The sequence below is a fragment of the Hyla sarda genome, chromosome 4 (assembly GCF_029499605.1).
Source record: "Hyla sarda isolate aHylSar1 chromosome 4, aHylSar1.hap1, whole genome shotgun sequence".
Taxonomy (NCBI): Eukaryota; Metazoa; Chordata; class Amphibia; order Anura; family Hylidae; genus Hyla; species Hyla sarda.
Genome location: NC_079192.1, coordinates 287,367,052 through 287,382,310, shown reverse-complemented (window position 1 = coordinate 287,382,310; position 15,259 = coordinate 287,367,052). Strand labels below are relative to the sequence as shown.

At 39.8% G+C, this 15,259-nt stretch overlaps 1 protein-coding gene across 6 annotated transcripts in view; it reads left to right on the top strand.

The window, feature by feature from the left end:
- Positions 1-15,259, top strand: part of OTOGL (otogelin like) — a 200,561-nt gene that overhangs the window by 107,882 nt on the left and 77,420 nt on the right. For all 6 annotated transcript variants that reach the window (XM_056574456.1, XM_056574455.1, XM_056574457.1 and 3 more), the window contains 6 exons: positions 227-383; positions 1,848-1,874; positions 1,995-2,162; positions 12,338-12,616; positions 13,605-13,722; positions 13,909-13,988. In XM_056574456.1, coding sequence (XP_056430431.1) covers positions 227-383; positions 1,848-1,874; positions 1,995-2,162; positions 12,338-12,616; positions 13,605-13,722; positions 13,909-13,988 — 829 coding nt within the window. The remainder of the gene's footprint in view (positions 1-226; positions 384-1,847; positions 1,875-1,994; positions 2,163-12,337; positions 12,617-13,604; positions 13,723-13,908; positions 13,989-15,259) is intronic.

The window sequence follows — 15,259 nt, the reverse complement described above, 5'->3', positions numbered from 1 at the left end:
CGTGAGAAACATTATAGCAGATAGTTTCCACCCACTAGGAACAACTGACAATTAAAGGTGGAGCCTACAGTGGCTGCAACATTTTTTGAAAGTTAATGATCATTTAAATCCTTATTGTAATAGAAAGCAGAATACTATAACTATAAATGTTAAACCTGTAATTGAATGCTATTATACAATAAAAATGCTTTGTTAGTAATTTAGATTATTGTATCTTTTTTAACAGATTGATGTGACATCGTTTGTTAAAAACTGCCATACAGACACATGCAATTGTTATCTTGGAGGGGACTGTGAATGTCTGTGCACTAGCATAGCAGCATATGCTCATAAATGTTGTCAACAAGGTGTAGTTGTCCACTGGAGATCACCAAATATGTGCCGTAAGTTGCTGTAAACTTATTAAGCATGATATAAATAAATAAAGACAAAATTAAATTAATTAATTAATTTATTTATTGATTGACTGATTTAATAGATAGATAGATGAATAAATTAATAACTGAGAAAATCAGTCACTGTGAAATGAGTGGCATCGTGTCCATCACTGTGCTTAATACCCTCTTATAAGTATTAAATCTATAACTATAATGTGTACTTGTGTTTTCGTTAATATAGCCTTCTCTCGAGAAACAATTACTTTTGGTTTGTATAACCAGTGGTATATGTCTATATGAAAAACATAGGATGCAGTGGCACCTTGTCCATGGTCCCTGGGGCGTACTAGGGCTTTTGAAAGCCCATGAAAGGCATTTAATATTTGTGAGGCCCTAGTGGACTTTTAGCATCAGGACCTAATAGCTTTAAGCTACACCTATGTGTATGAAACAGTTTACGATAGCACATGCCTCATACCATGACCACCTGTAACTACAGAAGTTTACTTAGTCTTCCAGAATATGAGAGATATATAACCAGTACAATACAATTAGCGGGGGCAAAATTTAGACACCAAATTAATAGGCCCAGTTCAATATTTGCTATGGGCCCCCCTTTAATCTATGTAGGCCACTGACACAATTTATGTAAAAGTAATATTTTGCTAGTTCTCATGATGAAATCGTAGATTAATTCTGGGGCTAGTATCACAAGAAGCATTTGTTGTAGAAATTCTTGGATTTCATCCTAAAGGGGTACTCCACTGGCCATCGTTCCGAACTAAATGTTCCGAACGCTGTTTTCCCACTGTGGGGGTCGGCCATGCCCTTTGTGAAGTCAAGGACACGCCCCCTCAATGCAAATCTATGGGAGGGGGCATGAAAGTAGTCACGCCCCCCTCCCCCAGACTTGCATTGAGGGAGCATGGCCATGACATCACGATGGGGCGTGGCTGACCCCCGCAGCACGAAAACAGCGTTCGTAACATTTAGTTCCGAACGATGGCCAGTGGAGTACCCCTTTTAATAGGGATGTTTTGGTGAAAAACACGTGAATTTCTTAAAATCCCATTAAGATTAACAGGACAGGTGCAGACATTTCTGCAATCAATCTTACGTATATAAATTTACCCTAATAGGGTAGCAGTTACAATCGTATGTTCAGACATTCAGGTTTTTAATTGCAATAATTAAATAGAAAGCCAAGAATGGATTGGAAAAGAGTAGAAGTCTTATTCTTATTTTTATTTTTACGTGTCCTTCATTTATGATCTGTTTTCTGCCTTGTACTCAGTTATTACAATTAAAACCCTAAAGTGTGAGCAAACTCTAAAATATTTTAGTTATTGTAATACAGAAGGAAAATGGCAATTAATACTACGAAGATACCAAACATGCAACCATATTTATGAAGCCTACATGTTTGTTTATAAATGTAGACTTACAAATATTCCCTTTTTATGTTTTCAGCTTATGACTGTGAATACTATAATCAAGGTAAGATAGGACTTCCATACAAATAATACAGATGTTTTTAACATATTCTGAGAATAGAATCTGTAGAATGTAAATGGGATCCTGTCATAATACAGTGCATTTTATTTTATTTTCCTACAGGACTGGGTGAAGGTCCCTTCATCCTCTCTAGTTGTGGCAACAGTGAAATTGTATTAGGTGTGAACGTTACAAGTAAATACATATTCCCGTTGCCAAGAATGAGTGCACATGGAAATGTTTTGTTTAACTTCATGATAACACCTGGACTTTTCAGAGATAAAGACCGATGTGAGTAATTTAAATCTAAATATTTAAATAATATTGTCACCAAAAAGTTTTGGAAATTCTGTTAAAATTAACTTCATAGAATGAATGTGGTGTAAATGATCACAGAAGTAAACGGTTGATACAGAAACACTTGATTTATTGTAGGGATCTGAATAAATACGTTTTCAGGTACAAATGTTCAGACTCTGGCAAAAATTATGTAATGATATAACTTAGAGGATGATAACTCTTTTGCTCAATAGAAAAAGCACAAATCACATATGTCACACAAAACAATGGGGCTCATTTACTAAGCTAAAACCGACTAGTTGTTGTTGGGTTATTCCAAGTTATTTTGTTGCATAGTGTCTGCAACATGTCTGCGCCAGTGTGCAAGATTGCGCACCAGGAAAATCTGACAAACCCGACATTGCATTATGAAAAGCCAAAAAAAGGGTGTGGTCTGTAACAAAGGGGGCATGTTCGACCCTAAAAGGGGCATGGTTTCACAACCTGACCTATTTACTATTGAATTCACAAAAAAAATCCTGTGAATAAATAGCTGGAAATTTCCATTTAGAAAAAGCTGGTCAAAAAATGTTCCCAACTTGTAAATCTGTGAATCCCCATAGTAAATAGTGAAATCCTGCAAGTCAGAAACATTATTTTACACTAGTTAAAGCCCAGCACTCTTAGTAAATGCGGGCCAATGTGTTTATTTGTAATAACATTCTGGTTTGTTAAACATACCTAAAATAAAAGTGAATTATTTTGCTTAAAGGGTACCTCTCATCAAATAAACTTTTGTTTCCCCGAAAATAAACCCTACCCCAAAAGTAAGCCCTAGCAGGATTATGGGGTAGGGCTGCAATATAAGCCCTACCCCGAATAAGACCTAGTCCAGGGGTAATCTGCTGGCGGACCGCGGTCCAGATCCGGACCTCGGCCGCCAGTAATGCCCGCCAGTACTGCCCGCAGACCCCACAGTAATGCCCGCAGACTCCATAGCCCCCCCCGACCACCACAGTAATGCCCGCAGACCCGACACCACGCCCGGCCACCACAGTGCGGTAATGCCTGCAGATTCCACATCCCCCCCAACCACCCGCGTAATGCCCGCAGACCCCACAGCCCCCCTCGGCCACCCCCCCGCCTCCTTTGGCTGGTCCCGCGGCTTACCGTAATTCAACCGGGGTAGGGACGCTGACGTTCTAAAACGTCGGCGCGTATGCACGGCCGACGTCACGGACGTGTCCCTGCCCCCGGCTGCTACGGTAAGCTACAGGAGAAGATCTCGCTGCAGGGTACGGTAAGAAAGTGAATTGAGTACCGGTACCCAAGTTTTTTATGGCAGAGGGGTGGGGGGCACTGTAGGACAGTGTTTCCCAACCAGTGTGCCTCCAGCTGTTGCAAAACTACAACTCCCAGCATGCCCGGACAGCCAAAGGCTGTCCGGGCATGCTGGGAGTTGTAGTTTTGCAACAGCTGGAGGACATTGGTTGGGAAACACTGCTGTAGGGTATGGTAGGAGTATGGAGGACGACAGGGGAAGGGGAGGATTGGGGGCTGAAGGAGTATGGGGGGCTGCAGGAGTGTGGAGGATGCCCCCTATCCTCCACACTCCTGCAGCCCCCCATCCTTCACACTCCTGCAGCCCCCCCATCCTCCACACTCCTGCAGCCCCCCATCCTCCACACTCCTGCAGCCCCCCATCCTCTACACTCCTGCAGCCCCCCATCCTTCACACTCCTGCAGCCCCCCATCCTTCACACTCCTGCAGCCCCCCATCCTTCACACTCCTGCAGCCCCCCATCCTCCACACTCCTGCAGCCCCCCATCCTCCACACTCCTGCAGCCCCCCATCCTCCACACTGCTGCAGCCCCTATACCGTAAATAAATAAGCCCTACCCTGAAAATAAGCCCTAGTGTGTTTTTTGTGACTAAAATTAATATAAGACCCGGTCTTATTTTCGGAGAAACACGGTATATTTTAGATTAATGAATGTTGAATAACTTTCCAATAGCATGTTAATGAAAAATATGCTTCTTTCTATTGTATTTTTCCCGATCAGTCCTGTCAGCAAGCATTTCTGACTCATGCTGGAGTCCTAAACACTCAGAGCTGCCAGCCTGCTTTGTTCACAGCCAAACAGGCTGTGAACAAAGCAGGCTGGCAGCTCTGAGTATTCTCCTTTGTGAACAAAGCAGACTGGCAGCTCGTAGTGTTTAGGACTCCAGCATGAGTCTGAAATACTTGCTGCCAGGACTGGTAGGGAGACCCCTAGTGGTCATTTCTTCAAAGTGGAAAATTAAATAGAAAGAAGCATATTTTTTAATAACATGCAATTGTGAAGTTATTCTGCATACATGAATCTATAATATATCAAAAGTGTTTTTGATGAGAGATACCCTTTAATAATATATGTTTCTCTAGAGCAAGTAGAGTAAATAATTATATAACTGAGAAATAAAAATGAAATCATCTTGTACTTTGTATTTCTCGAAATAAATGCATGGATGACTTTTAAAATGCAAATTCAGATAAAATGTGTCTAGTTGAAAAAAAAACACATGGGCTCAACAAGAGAAGCGTTAGTTGAAACAAGTGCAAATTTAAACAAAATGGTAAGGTTATAAAAGAAAAACATACTGGTAGACCAAGGAAGATATTGGGGTGTAAGAGGAACAGTGTAGGCTTCTATGTTGTTGGCAGCGAGATTGGAGTGGCGCTGACTGACCCAGAGCAGACACAGCAGGAATGGTGAAAATGATTTATTTGACCAAGATGCAACGCAGGCACAGCTTCCTCAGGCATAGCAAGATACAAGCAGATAGGCACTTATATAGTAAAGAGATTAACTCTTTTCTCATCCTTCCATATACAAAAAATACAAGGTATGAATGATATATATAAAATACATATATAAACAATACATACATGTTGAGCGCGAATATTCGAATAGCAAATTTTTTTTGCGAATATCGGCACTTTGCGATTTCGCAAATATATAGGACATCGCGAATTATAATTGCTATGATGAATATTCTTATTTTTTTTTTTCACAGTACACATCACAATGTGAATTAAACACCAGGGACTGTGCTATGTGGACAGACTCAAAACCCCCCATAAACAAATTTGCATAACTGGGGGCAAATCGCATCCCCATAGCACAGCCCCTGGTCTGTCTATAGATAACCTCTTCAAAAGAAAATACGTTGGGCTGTAAAATAAAACGTATGGAATCCAAAAGAAATGATGCTTGATCTGTACTTAACGTAGGGTAATTCAGAAAATTATCTCTTATAATTTTTATACCCAACTCAGTATCAATAATTGAATAAAGGGAACATACATCCAAGGTAAGAAAAGAAAATGAAGAAGGAAGAGAAATATTACCCAATTCATAAATAAGTTGTGCAGAATCTTTCAAATAAGATGGTAAATTAAGTACATATGGTTGTAAAAAATAAATCAACAAAATGAGAAAGTGTTAGACCCAATACCCAAAATAATACGACAGCCAGGAGGATTAACAGAACACTTATGTAATTTAGGTAAATAATAAAAATTAGATAAAGAATAATTTTTAATCTGAAGGAATGTATGCTCCCTCTTATTCAACAATATTTTTTCCAACGCGCCTCTAATAAGAATATTATATAGGTTAAAATATTGGGGCGAGAGATCTGACGGCAAGATTTCATAATACATGACATCGGAAAGAATCCTTACTGCTTCCTGGATATATTTATCCCGACTTAAAATAGCAATCCTCCTGCCTTTATCTGTGGGGTGAATAATATCATTATTGTTCTGTAATGACTTAATAGCTTTTCTCGCTAGTGGGGATAGATTATACATATTTTCAAAAATCAACCATTTCTCACTTAGGAGATTAAACTCCTTCATGACCATGGTATAAAATGTATCCAAATGGCTACCCCGAAGATGTATCGGATAAAAAGATGATGGAGGTTTCACCTCTACATGTTTTATTATAATATTATTAGTTTCAACATAAACTGGTGTATTATGACTCTCTAAGTGAATGTCCTGAACTTCAGGCTCAGATCTAGCAATGAGTGAAAAATTACGTGCGAGGGTTAATTTTCTAATATACTGATTCAAGTCTAAAAAAAGTTGAAAGTCATTGGGGAAAGAAACTAATCTCACTCTCAGGCAGCATGTAACTCGATAAATGAAATAGTTTTATTTTTCAAATCTTGGCTGTTTGGTAGTCAGTCGCTGTTTAAACTGGCCTCCTCTACAGCCTCTGGCTTTTCTTTTCTTTTTTGTGCTGTGGTCAATTTTGGTAAGTATTGAGTGATACAGTGGTTGATGACATTTTTGTGTGGGATCTGGACCGTGCAGTGTGAACAGGTGGCCGGCATGATTCTAAAAAAGGAGAACTTAATGACAAAGAACCTGGAGTAAGTGTGGAATCAAGGGAAGGTGAGGTGTCAGGACAGTAAACTCTAGAAAATGCTCAACAAAACAAATAGATAGAAACAAGCATCAATGTTTGTGACACAAATGTAAGAAATCAGGCAAACAAAGAAATACCACTAACCACTAACCACAAAAAATACCACTAACAACTAAACAGAAAAACAACAACAGGCAAAATGTTTCACTGCAGTGTCCAAAATGATGATGCTGGAACTTTTGTGTGTTACTGTTCTAATGAAATATATAAATATGGATACCAAAAGGAATGGGAAATATGAGGTTAACTGTGTACACCTGTACCCGCAGGTGTAGAGAATAAGAGTCCCAGTTCTCAAATACTTCAACCAAAAATGGATGTACAATGGATATTAGGTAAAAATAGTATTTAATAACACATATAAAATAGGTCACATATAGGCATTCAAATACCAAATATTACAATCAGTAAAGGATGTATCATGTGAAGTGAAAATAAAATGACCCAAACATAAATAAATCCTAATAATATAAAGAATAAATACTGCAGTGCAAGGGGGATGCTGGAGAGTAGTAGGTTAGTTTAAATAGCCAATCTTTAGTAACAGTAAAGTCTGGAGCGGTCTACCACAGAGGGGAAAAGATCACATGCATGCCAATGTTAAATCGCTCACCACCGTGCCAGTCTGTGTTAATGGCACAAAATAGCGCTTGCAGCTGGGAAGTCCCGGTCGTCAGTTGCGCAAGATAGAGTGCGAATTTTCTCCAATAAATCATCGCTCCTGGTTAGCAGTAGGAATGGCAGTCCTATGCTAATATATAGATAGCGGTCCAGAGACTGAATATGGAGCTGTATGACATTCTTTAACAGTTCTGTGTAGTCAAATGCTCTTTATAGGCAGGCTTGAAAGCATAAAAATAAAACCAAAAAACTTAAAATAAATCCAATCGCGTTTCGGGGTGTGGACACATGCGTTCTAACCCCTTCAGTGGCTGACACTAACCACTTCTTGTCAGCCACTGAAGAAGGGGTTAGAACGCATGTGTCCACACCCCGAAATGCGTTTGGTTTTATTTTAAGTTTTTTGGTTTTATTTTTATGCTTTCAAGTCTGCCTATATAAAGCATTTGACTACACAGAGCTGCTAAAGACTCATACAACTCCATATTCACACTCTGGACCGCTATCTACATATTTGCATGGGACTGCCATGCCTACTGCTAACCAGGAGCGAGGATATATTGGAGCGAATTCACACTGCTTCTTGCAATCCACTCTGATCGTACCTTAATGCTTCCACCAGCGCTTTGATTAATTCAGCTGCGGACTGTGCAGCACACCCGTGATGTCAGACGCAACTCTAATTCCGCTATTGCTGTACTCACTCTGTGCTGAGCCGTATACCGGAGAGACCAACCGTTATCCGCACTGAGGCTCGATTGGGCCGGCTACATTCAGTGCAGGAAGCCACTTCAACTACAGCGCAACTGACGACCGGGACTTCCCAGCTGCGAGCGCTATTATGTGCCATTAACACAGACTGGCACGTTGGTGAGCGATTTAACATTGGCATGCATGTGATCTTTTCTCCTCTGTGGTAGACCGCTCCAGACTTTACTGTTACTAAGGATTGGCTATTTAAACTACGGTAACTTAATATTCTCCAGCATCCCCTTGCACTGCAGTATTTATTCTTTATATTATTATGATTTATTCATATTTGGGTCATTTTATTTTTACATCACATGATACATCCTTTACTGAATGTAATATTTGGTATTTGAATGCCTACATGTGACCTATTGTATATGTATTATTAAATACTATTTTTAGCTAATATCCATTGTACATCCATTTTTGGTTGAAATATATAAATATAACTGTCTGAAGAAAACAGATTTCTGAACTCATTTATTGGGTTGTATGTCTGAAAAAGGAACAGGGAACATGGCTGTCTTTATCTCCACTGTCAATGCACAGGTGAACATAAACATTTTAGAGTTGTTTACATTCTGGCACAGAAGTTTGGTGATCATTAATCCATTAAGGACACGGCCAAGTTTATAGTTAGCATTTTAGTTTTTTCTCCACTTTTCATTTTACCACAAAACAGTAAAATGAGTATGCTTAAAATTGCCCTTTTCTGACCCCTATAACATTCTTATTTTTCCATGTATGCTGCTGTATGAGGGCTAATTTCTTGCGCTGTAATCTGTAGCTTTTTTTCGGTACCACTTTTGAACATGTGACTTTTTGATCACTTTTTATCCACTGGGATGTTTACAATATGAGATCCTTAAAATTATATTTCAGCACCCAATGGCACCAAACATGTTTGTTTATTTATTTGACTTTTTTTTGTTTGTAAAATGGGAAAAGGGGGCGATTTAATGTTTACTGGGGGGGACGGGACTTTTTTTTTCCTAATTTTTACGTTCCTACAGGGGACTAGTTATACATTTTTTTTTATTACTTTAACTGTAGTCTGCCAGACAGCAGGCCATGCAAGATGAGCGCTGGAGCGGCCATGGAGCAGGTAAGTAGAACTTAGACTGCCATCTTGACTCATTGGACCCCCTTATCTCACTTGGAGTGGTCCGATGAGTGTCACATAAACCACAACTGCTTGTGGTGCTGTGATCAGTATTAATATTCGCTTCATATGTACATCATGGGGCTATTTTTAAGAAGATAATTCATCTTAACATAGATTAACCCCTTAAGGACCCAGGGTTTTTCCGTTTTTGCATTTTCGTTTTTTTCCTCCTTACCTTTAAAAAATCATAACTCTTAAAATTTTGCACCTAAAAATCCATATGATGGCTTATTTTTTGCGCCACCAATTCTACTTTGTAATGATGTCAGTCATTTTACCCAAAAATCTATGGCGAAACGGAATAAAAATCATTGTGAGACAAAATAGGAAAAAAACACCATTTTGTAACTTTTGGGGGCTCCCGTTTCTACACAGTAAATATTTCGGTAGACATGACACCTTCTCTTTATTCTGTAGGTCCATACGATTAAAATGATACCCTACTTATATAGGTTTGATTTTGTCGTACTTCTGGAAAAAATGATAACTACATGCAGGAAAATTTATACGTTAAAAATTGTCATCTTCTGACCCCTATAACTTTTTTATTTTTCCTCGTATGGGGCGGTATGAGGGCTAATTTTTTGCGTGATGATCTGAAGTTTTTAGCGGTACCATTTTTGCATTGATAGGACTTATTTATTCATTTTTTTCATGATATAAAAAGTGACCAAAAATGCACTATTTTGGACTTTGGAATTTTTTTGCAAGTTTAATTAACGATATATTTTTATAATTTTGACATTTCCGCATGCGGTGATACCACATATGTTTATTTTTATTTACACAGTTTTTTTTTTTTATGGGAAAAGGGGGGTGATTCAAACTTTTATTAGGGAAGGTGTTAAATGATTTTTTTCACTTTTTTTTTTTTTGCAGTGTTATAGCTCCTATAGTGGGCTATAACACTGCACACACTGATCTTTTACATTCATCAATGGTTTCTCATAGGAAACAATTGATCAAGGATTCTGCCGCTTGACTGCTCATGCCTGGATCTCAGGCACTGAGCAGTCATTCTGCGATCGGACAGTGAGGAGGCAGGTAGGGACCCTCCGGCTGTCCTGTAAGCTGTTCGGGATGCCACGATTTCATTGCGGCGATCTTGAATAGCTCCCTGAGCTAACCGGCATTAGTTTACTTTCACTTTAAACGCGGCGTTCAACTTTGAACGCTGCATCTAAAGGGTTAATAGCGCGCGGCACCGCGATCAGTGCTGCACGATATTAGCCACAGGCCCCGCATTATAGAACGGGAGCGGACTCATGACGTACCAGTATGTCATGGGTCCTTAAGGGATTAAAGAGTATTAAAGTTTATCTGCAGGGGAAAAACGTGATCCGCAAACAGCCCAGATCTCAATCCAATTGAAAACTTATTGAAGAAACTAAAAAATAAAAACTGGTGTGTTGTAATGCTCCAAGCGATGTGGACCCGCTGTGCCACCTACTGTTTGACTTTGAGCCAAACTTGGTAACAGAGTGTTCCCCTTGTTTTCACACTTTATTTAATTCCAGGATTTGGGAGCTGGACTTCTGCTTCAGGGGAGGTACCAGGTCGCTAGAGTGGTCCCACTTAGGTGGCAGCTGGCCAGGCAGGCCAGAATGCCCTGTTGACAAGCATCCGGAATACAGGCAAGAGGGGATCAGCCAGGTGATGCATGCTTGATGAGATGCAGCCAGGTGATGCATGCTTGTTGACAGCACAGGCATGGTCAGCAGTTCGGATCATACAATGGAGAAATAGTAAGCTATAAAGGGATAAGGCAGAGGCAATGTCAGGAAAACAGGTATGGTCAGCAGGATAGAATTCAGACACCTATTGTAACATCTGGCTCTGGCTGTATTCGAAGAGTTAAATGACTCTAGTTCACAGCTCTGCTACCTATTATGAGGGTGTATCACCGATTACCTGCCTATTTAGGCTAGGAGTAGTGATCAGTTCAATGTCTGTAAAAGGTTACACCTTAGCTGACACCTCCTGCTTACTGGATACCTGCACCAGATCTTAAAGGTCTTGTGGCCCCTCGTAAAGGGGGGGGGGGGTACTGTAATTTCTGGCTCTGGACGTACACGAAAAGTTAAATGACTCTAGTTGGGCTGGAGCTGCTTGGAGCTCACCTGTGTTGTCTGGGTGTGGTTCTCAGCTTTGCTGCTTATTAGGAGGGTGTATCCCTGATCACCTGCCTATATAGGCTAGGAGTAGTGATCAGTTTAATGTTGGTGAAAGGTTATACCTTAGCTGACACCTCCTGCTCACTGGATACCTGCTTGTTTATTGATTTTTGGCTTTTCCTTTGACTCTTCTCTGTGTTCCTGTACTCTGCTATTTTCTGGTACCGACCTTGGCTAAACTGACATTGATTTGAATGTGTGTGTGTCTTAGGGTATCTGTTAGTTTGTGTATCTCCAGCTGTTCCCCTACTCCTACTGTTTTTTTGTTTTATTATTTTGACAAACGCTGCCCCAACACTTAGCAGGGAAGGTTTGTCTTCATGGTTTTTGATCGGTCACTTAGGGTGGATAGGCAACAGTTAGGGCTTCTCTGTTCCCTGCCCATACATGACACCTATACCTGTAGTAAACTACACAATTGATCAGGCCATAGGAGATGGGTGGAGCGACCTTATATATGTGGTGCATGACTTTTATTGGTAAGAGTTTAGAGAAGCATGCACTGACCCATTAAGTTACAGCCAGTGCTCGCGCTCAGCACCTAGAGGTCAGAGCAGGAACTACACCAGTGGATAGAAGTAGGAGTAAGCCCAGAGGGGGAAGCCCAGGGATTACAGTGGAGACATGGAGCAGAGAATGCAGCTCAGCACAATTGAGTGTCAGGACACACAATATGCTTGCGGATGCCAACCATCTGTGTTACATGTAGACAAGGCTCCATCCTGCTTATTCGTTAACCGCTATTTGAGAAAGTATGATTCTGCTTCATGTACAATATTATTTATTTAAAGTTATGTCCATGCTTTAAAGAATTTAGGCCATATATTTGAGGTGTGTTTCATGATTCTACAAAGCTACGTTCAGCTATATTTACAACAATTGTGTCACATCTGAGATTTGTATTTACTATGAAGTAACAATGCTGGATGAAAATTTATTAAGTGCCATTATTAACATACTGTAATTATATACATTGCTCTTCTTATTCAACACAGCACTTTCACTTGTATCTTTGGAGTCAGCGGAAAGACCAAATTACTTCCTATCTGTAGAAGAAAATGACAGTGTACGACTTGAACAATGGGAAGCTAGTCCTACTTTCCAAAGAAGGGCAACCTTTTTTCACCACCAGGGCCTTTGGATTCCAGGCTACAGTGCTTTTGAATTGCACAGCAAAAAAGGTTTTTTTATTGTTCTCACTGCTACAGAGGTTAAAGTTTCCAAATATGACAATTCTGAGGAGTTCAAATTGTCCAGTGGTTTTAAGATTGAAGGTGAGCTGGAAAAACAATCTATCTACTAAACATCAAAAGTAAAACCATAAAAACACTAAGTGGGAATTTATTATTTACTTTCACCTGTTTTCAGGCATAAAAAGTTGCAAATAGTTGGTGAAAAGGGCATTTCTTTGTGGGAAGTGGGCATGGCTTCACACACCTACTCTATTTACTAAAATTTACTTTTGAAAATAATAAGTCTGAGGCCTACACCTTTTAATAAATTAGGAGCAGAGTACTCTGTGTATATATGATTTTTTTCAATGTATAATATTCTTTAAAGGAGGTGTCTAGTTTGAATTACCTCTATTGTATACTCTTATTAGAAAATGTAGGTGGAATAGAGAGAAGCCCTTCTCCATTAACCAGAGCAGAGAACCACTGCAGTCTCCCTCTGGAGGACCTGGTTTATACGTAACACTTTTATCTTATTGATGTAAATGAATGTCATATAAGGCAGAAAGAATTGTGTAATTTCAATATTTGGTGTATAACTTACCAGAGAATGATTATAAAATAGATGCAGGTAAACAACCCAGGAAGGTAGTTAAAAAGTAATTTCCAAACAAGTACTAAGACACATAAGCCCTATAATGGAACTATTCCTTACAATTTGGCCAGAATTTCTGCATGGAATTCTGCATGAATTTATAGCCAATACACTTCAATGGGATTCTGCTGTCCCATTTACACAGCAGAATTTCTGCTGCAGGAATTCCATTGAAGTGAACGGACAATTCATTTTTGTGGAATTTACTGCAGAATTTTCATGCAGAATTCCGTGCAGAAATTCTGCTGTGTGAACATAGCCTTATAGTTACCACCTCACTCTTGGTTTATTAAAAAAATAAACCAAAGAAAGCTGGTACTGGAACACTGTTGTACCTTTTGTAACATAAAAAATTGTGAACTTTAAAAGTTGTACTTGTTTGTCCTTTCTTTACAAAATACTTCTAAATGCTAAACTAAAAAATACGTATTCCAGAGATTGCTGCTGCAGTTCCATACAGGAGAATGTGTGAATGGAGATATGAGCCATGTTCCAGCCCTTGTGTTAAAACCTGCAGTGACCCTGAAGCCACCCTTTGTACTTTCCTTCCACCGTAAGTTAACTTTAATAGTAGGTAGCCCCCCAAAATTCTGCAAGCCAGTAAAAATATGAAGTAAAAAAAAAAATTTATTTAATTTTACTTTATATTGGCTTAAATGTGAATAGGAGGGTTTCTTTTTTTTTTTTCCCTTTCAAAATATGTTACTTTTTATAATTCCTGTTTGTGATATCTCTTCAGAGTGGAGGGTTGCATTCCATACTGCCCAAACCATATGATTCTTGATGAAGTTACACTTAAATGTGTCTACAAAGAAGACTGTGAGTATTCCGGTGTATTACATTTTAGCCCTTTTATTACTTCATTTTGCCATAATGGTATAAGGGGTCAGATTAAGATAAATCTCTCATTGCCATTGCAGTCCTCGCTGGGTGTTCTCCACTTGCTCTCTGGTTCTGTCTTGACACACAAAAAGTGGCTAGAGTTTCCTGCACAGCCAATCACTGGCTGAGCTGGATGACTGCTGTGGCCAGGAATTAGATGAGTGGGCAATTAAAGGAAAACTGTCAGCTTGCTCCTCCCGCACTAACCAGCGGTACTGGCTGGTAGTGCAGGGGAACCTGATGAGTTTGATGCCTACGTTGCCCGTATCCGCTCTGCCATTCAGCCAAAATCTTTGATTTTCTGTATATACTAATTAGGTGCTAACTGGCACAGGCGGGGTTACTGGCACTCTAACGTTAGCACTGCTAATCCGCAACCCCACCCAGCTCATCAATATTCCTCCCCTCCCTCCGCCTCTCCCTCTTCTCCCCGCTGTGTAATGAAGAGAGAGGGGAGGAATATTGATGAACTGGGTGGCAATGCGGATGAGCGGCACTGATGTCCGAGTGCCAGTTAGCACCTAATTAGCATATACAGAAAATCGAGGATTTCGGCCAACGGCGGGGCGGATACGGGCACGGAAGGCATCAAACTGATCAGCGTCCCCCGCACTACCAGCCAGTACCGGGGAGAGAAAGCTGACAGTTTTCCTTTAATGTGTGTTAAAGGGGTACTCTGGTGGAAAGGTTGTTCCGGGACCTGGGAACGGAGAATGTTGAAACTTCTGCATGCAATGTTTTAACTTAATACCTGTCTTGTAAGGCAAGTTTTAAGGCAAAGGATTGAAAAAGAAAAAAAATACTTTTCTACTATTTTCTATTGCTGCCCAGCAAAGTGTGTATTACCAAAGTACTCTGGTGGAAAACATTTATTTTTGTTTTTTTTTTCAAATCAACTGGTGCCAGAAAGTTAAACAGATTTGTAAGTTACCTCTTACAAAAAAAATCTTAACCCTTCCAGAACTTCTAGATCAGCTGCTGTGTGCTCCAAAGGAAGTTGAGTTGTTCTTTTCATCTTTTCAGTCTATAGGTATGTATGTAGGAGACAAGGCTCCTGGCACTGAGCCACAGTTCATAACAATCCAGGTAGAAGAAATAAAGATATAGCACTCACCCAATGTTGAAATACATGGAGGGACTTTATTGGAACATCATAAGAGTTCACAAATAATACGAGAGACAAAAAACAGGGGGTAGGCGTGACCAAG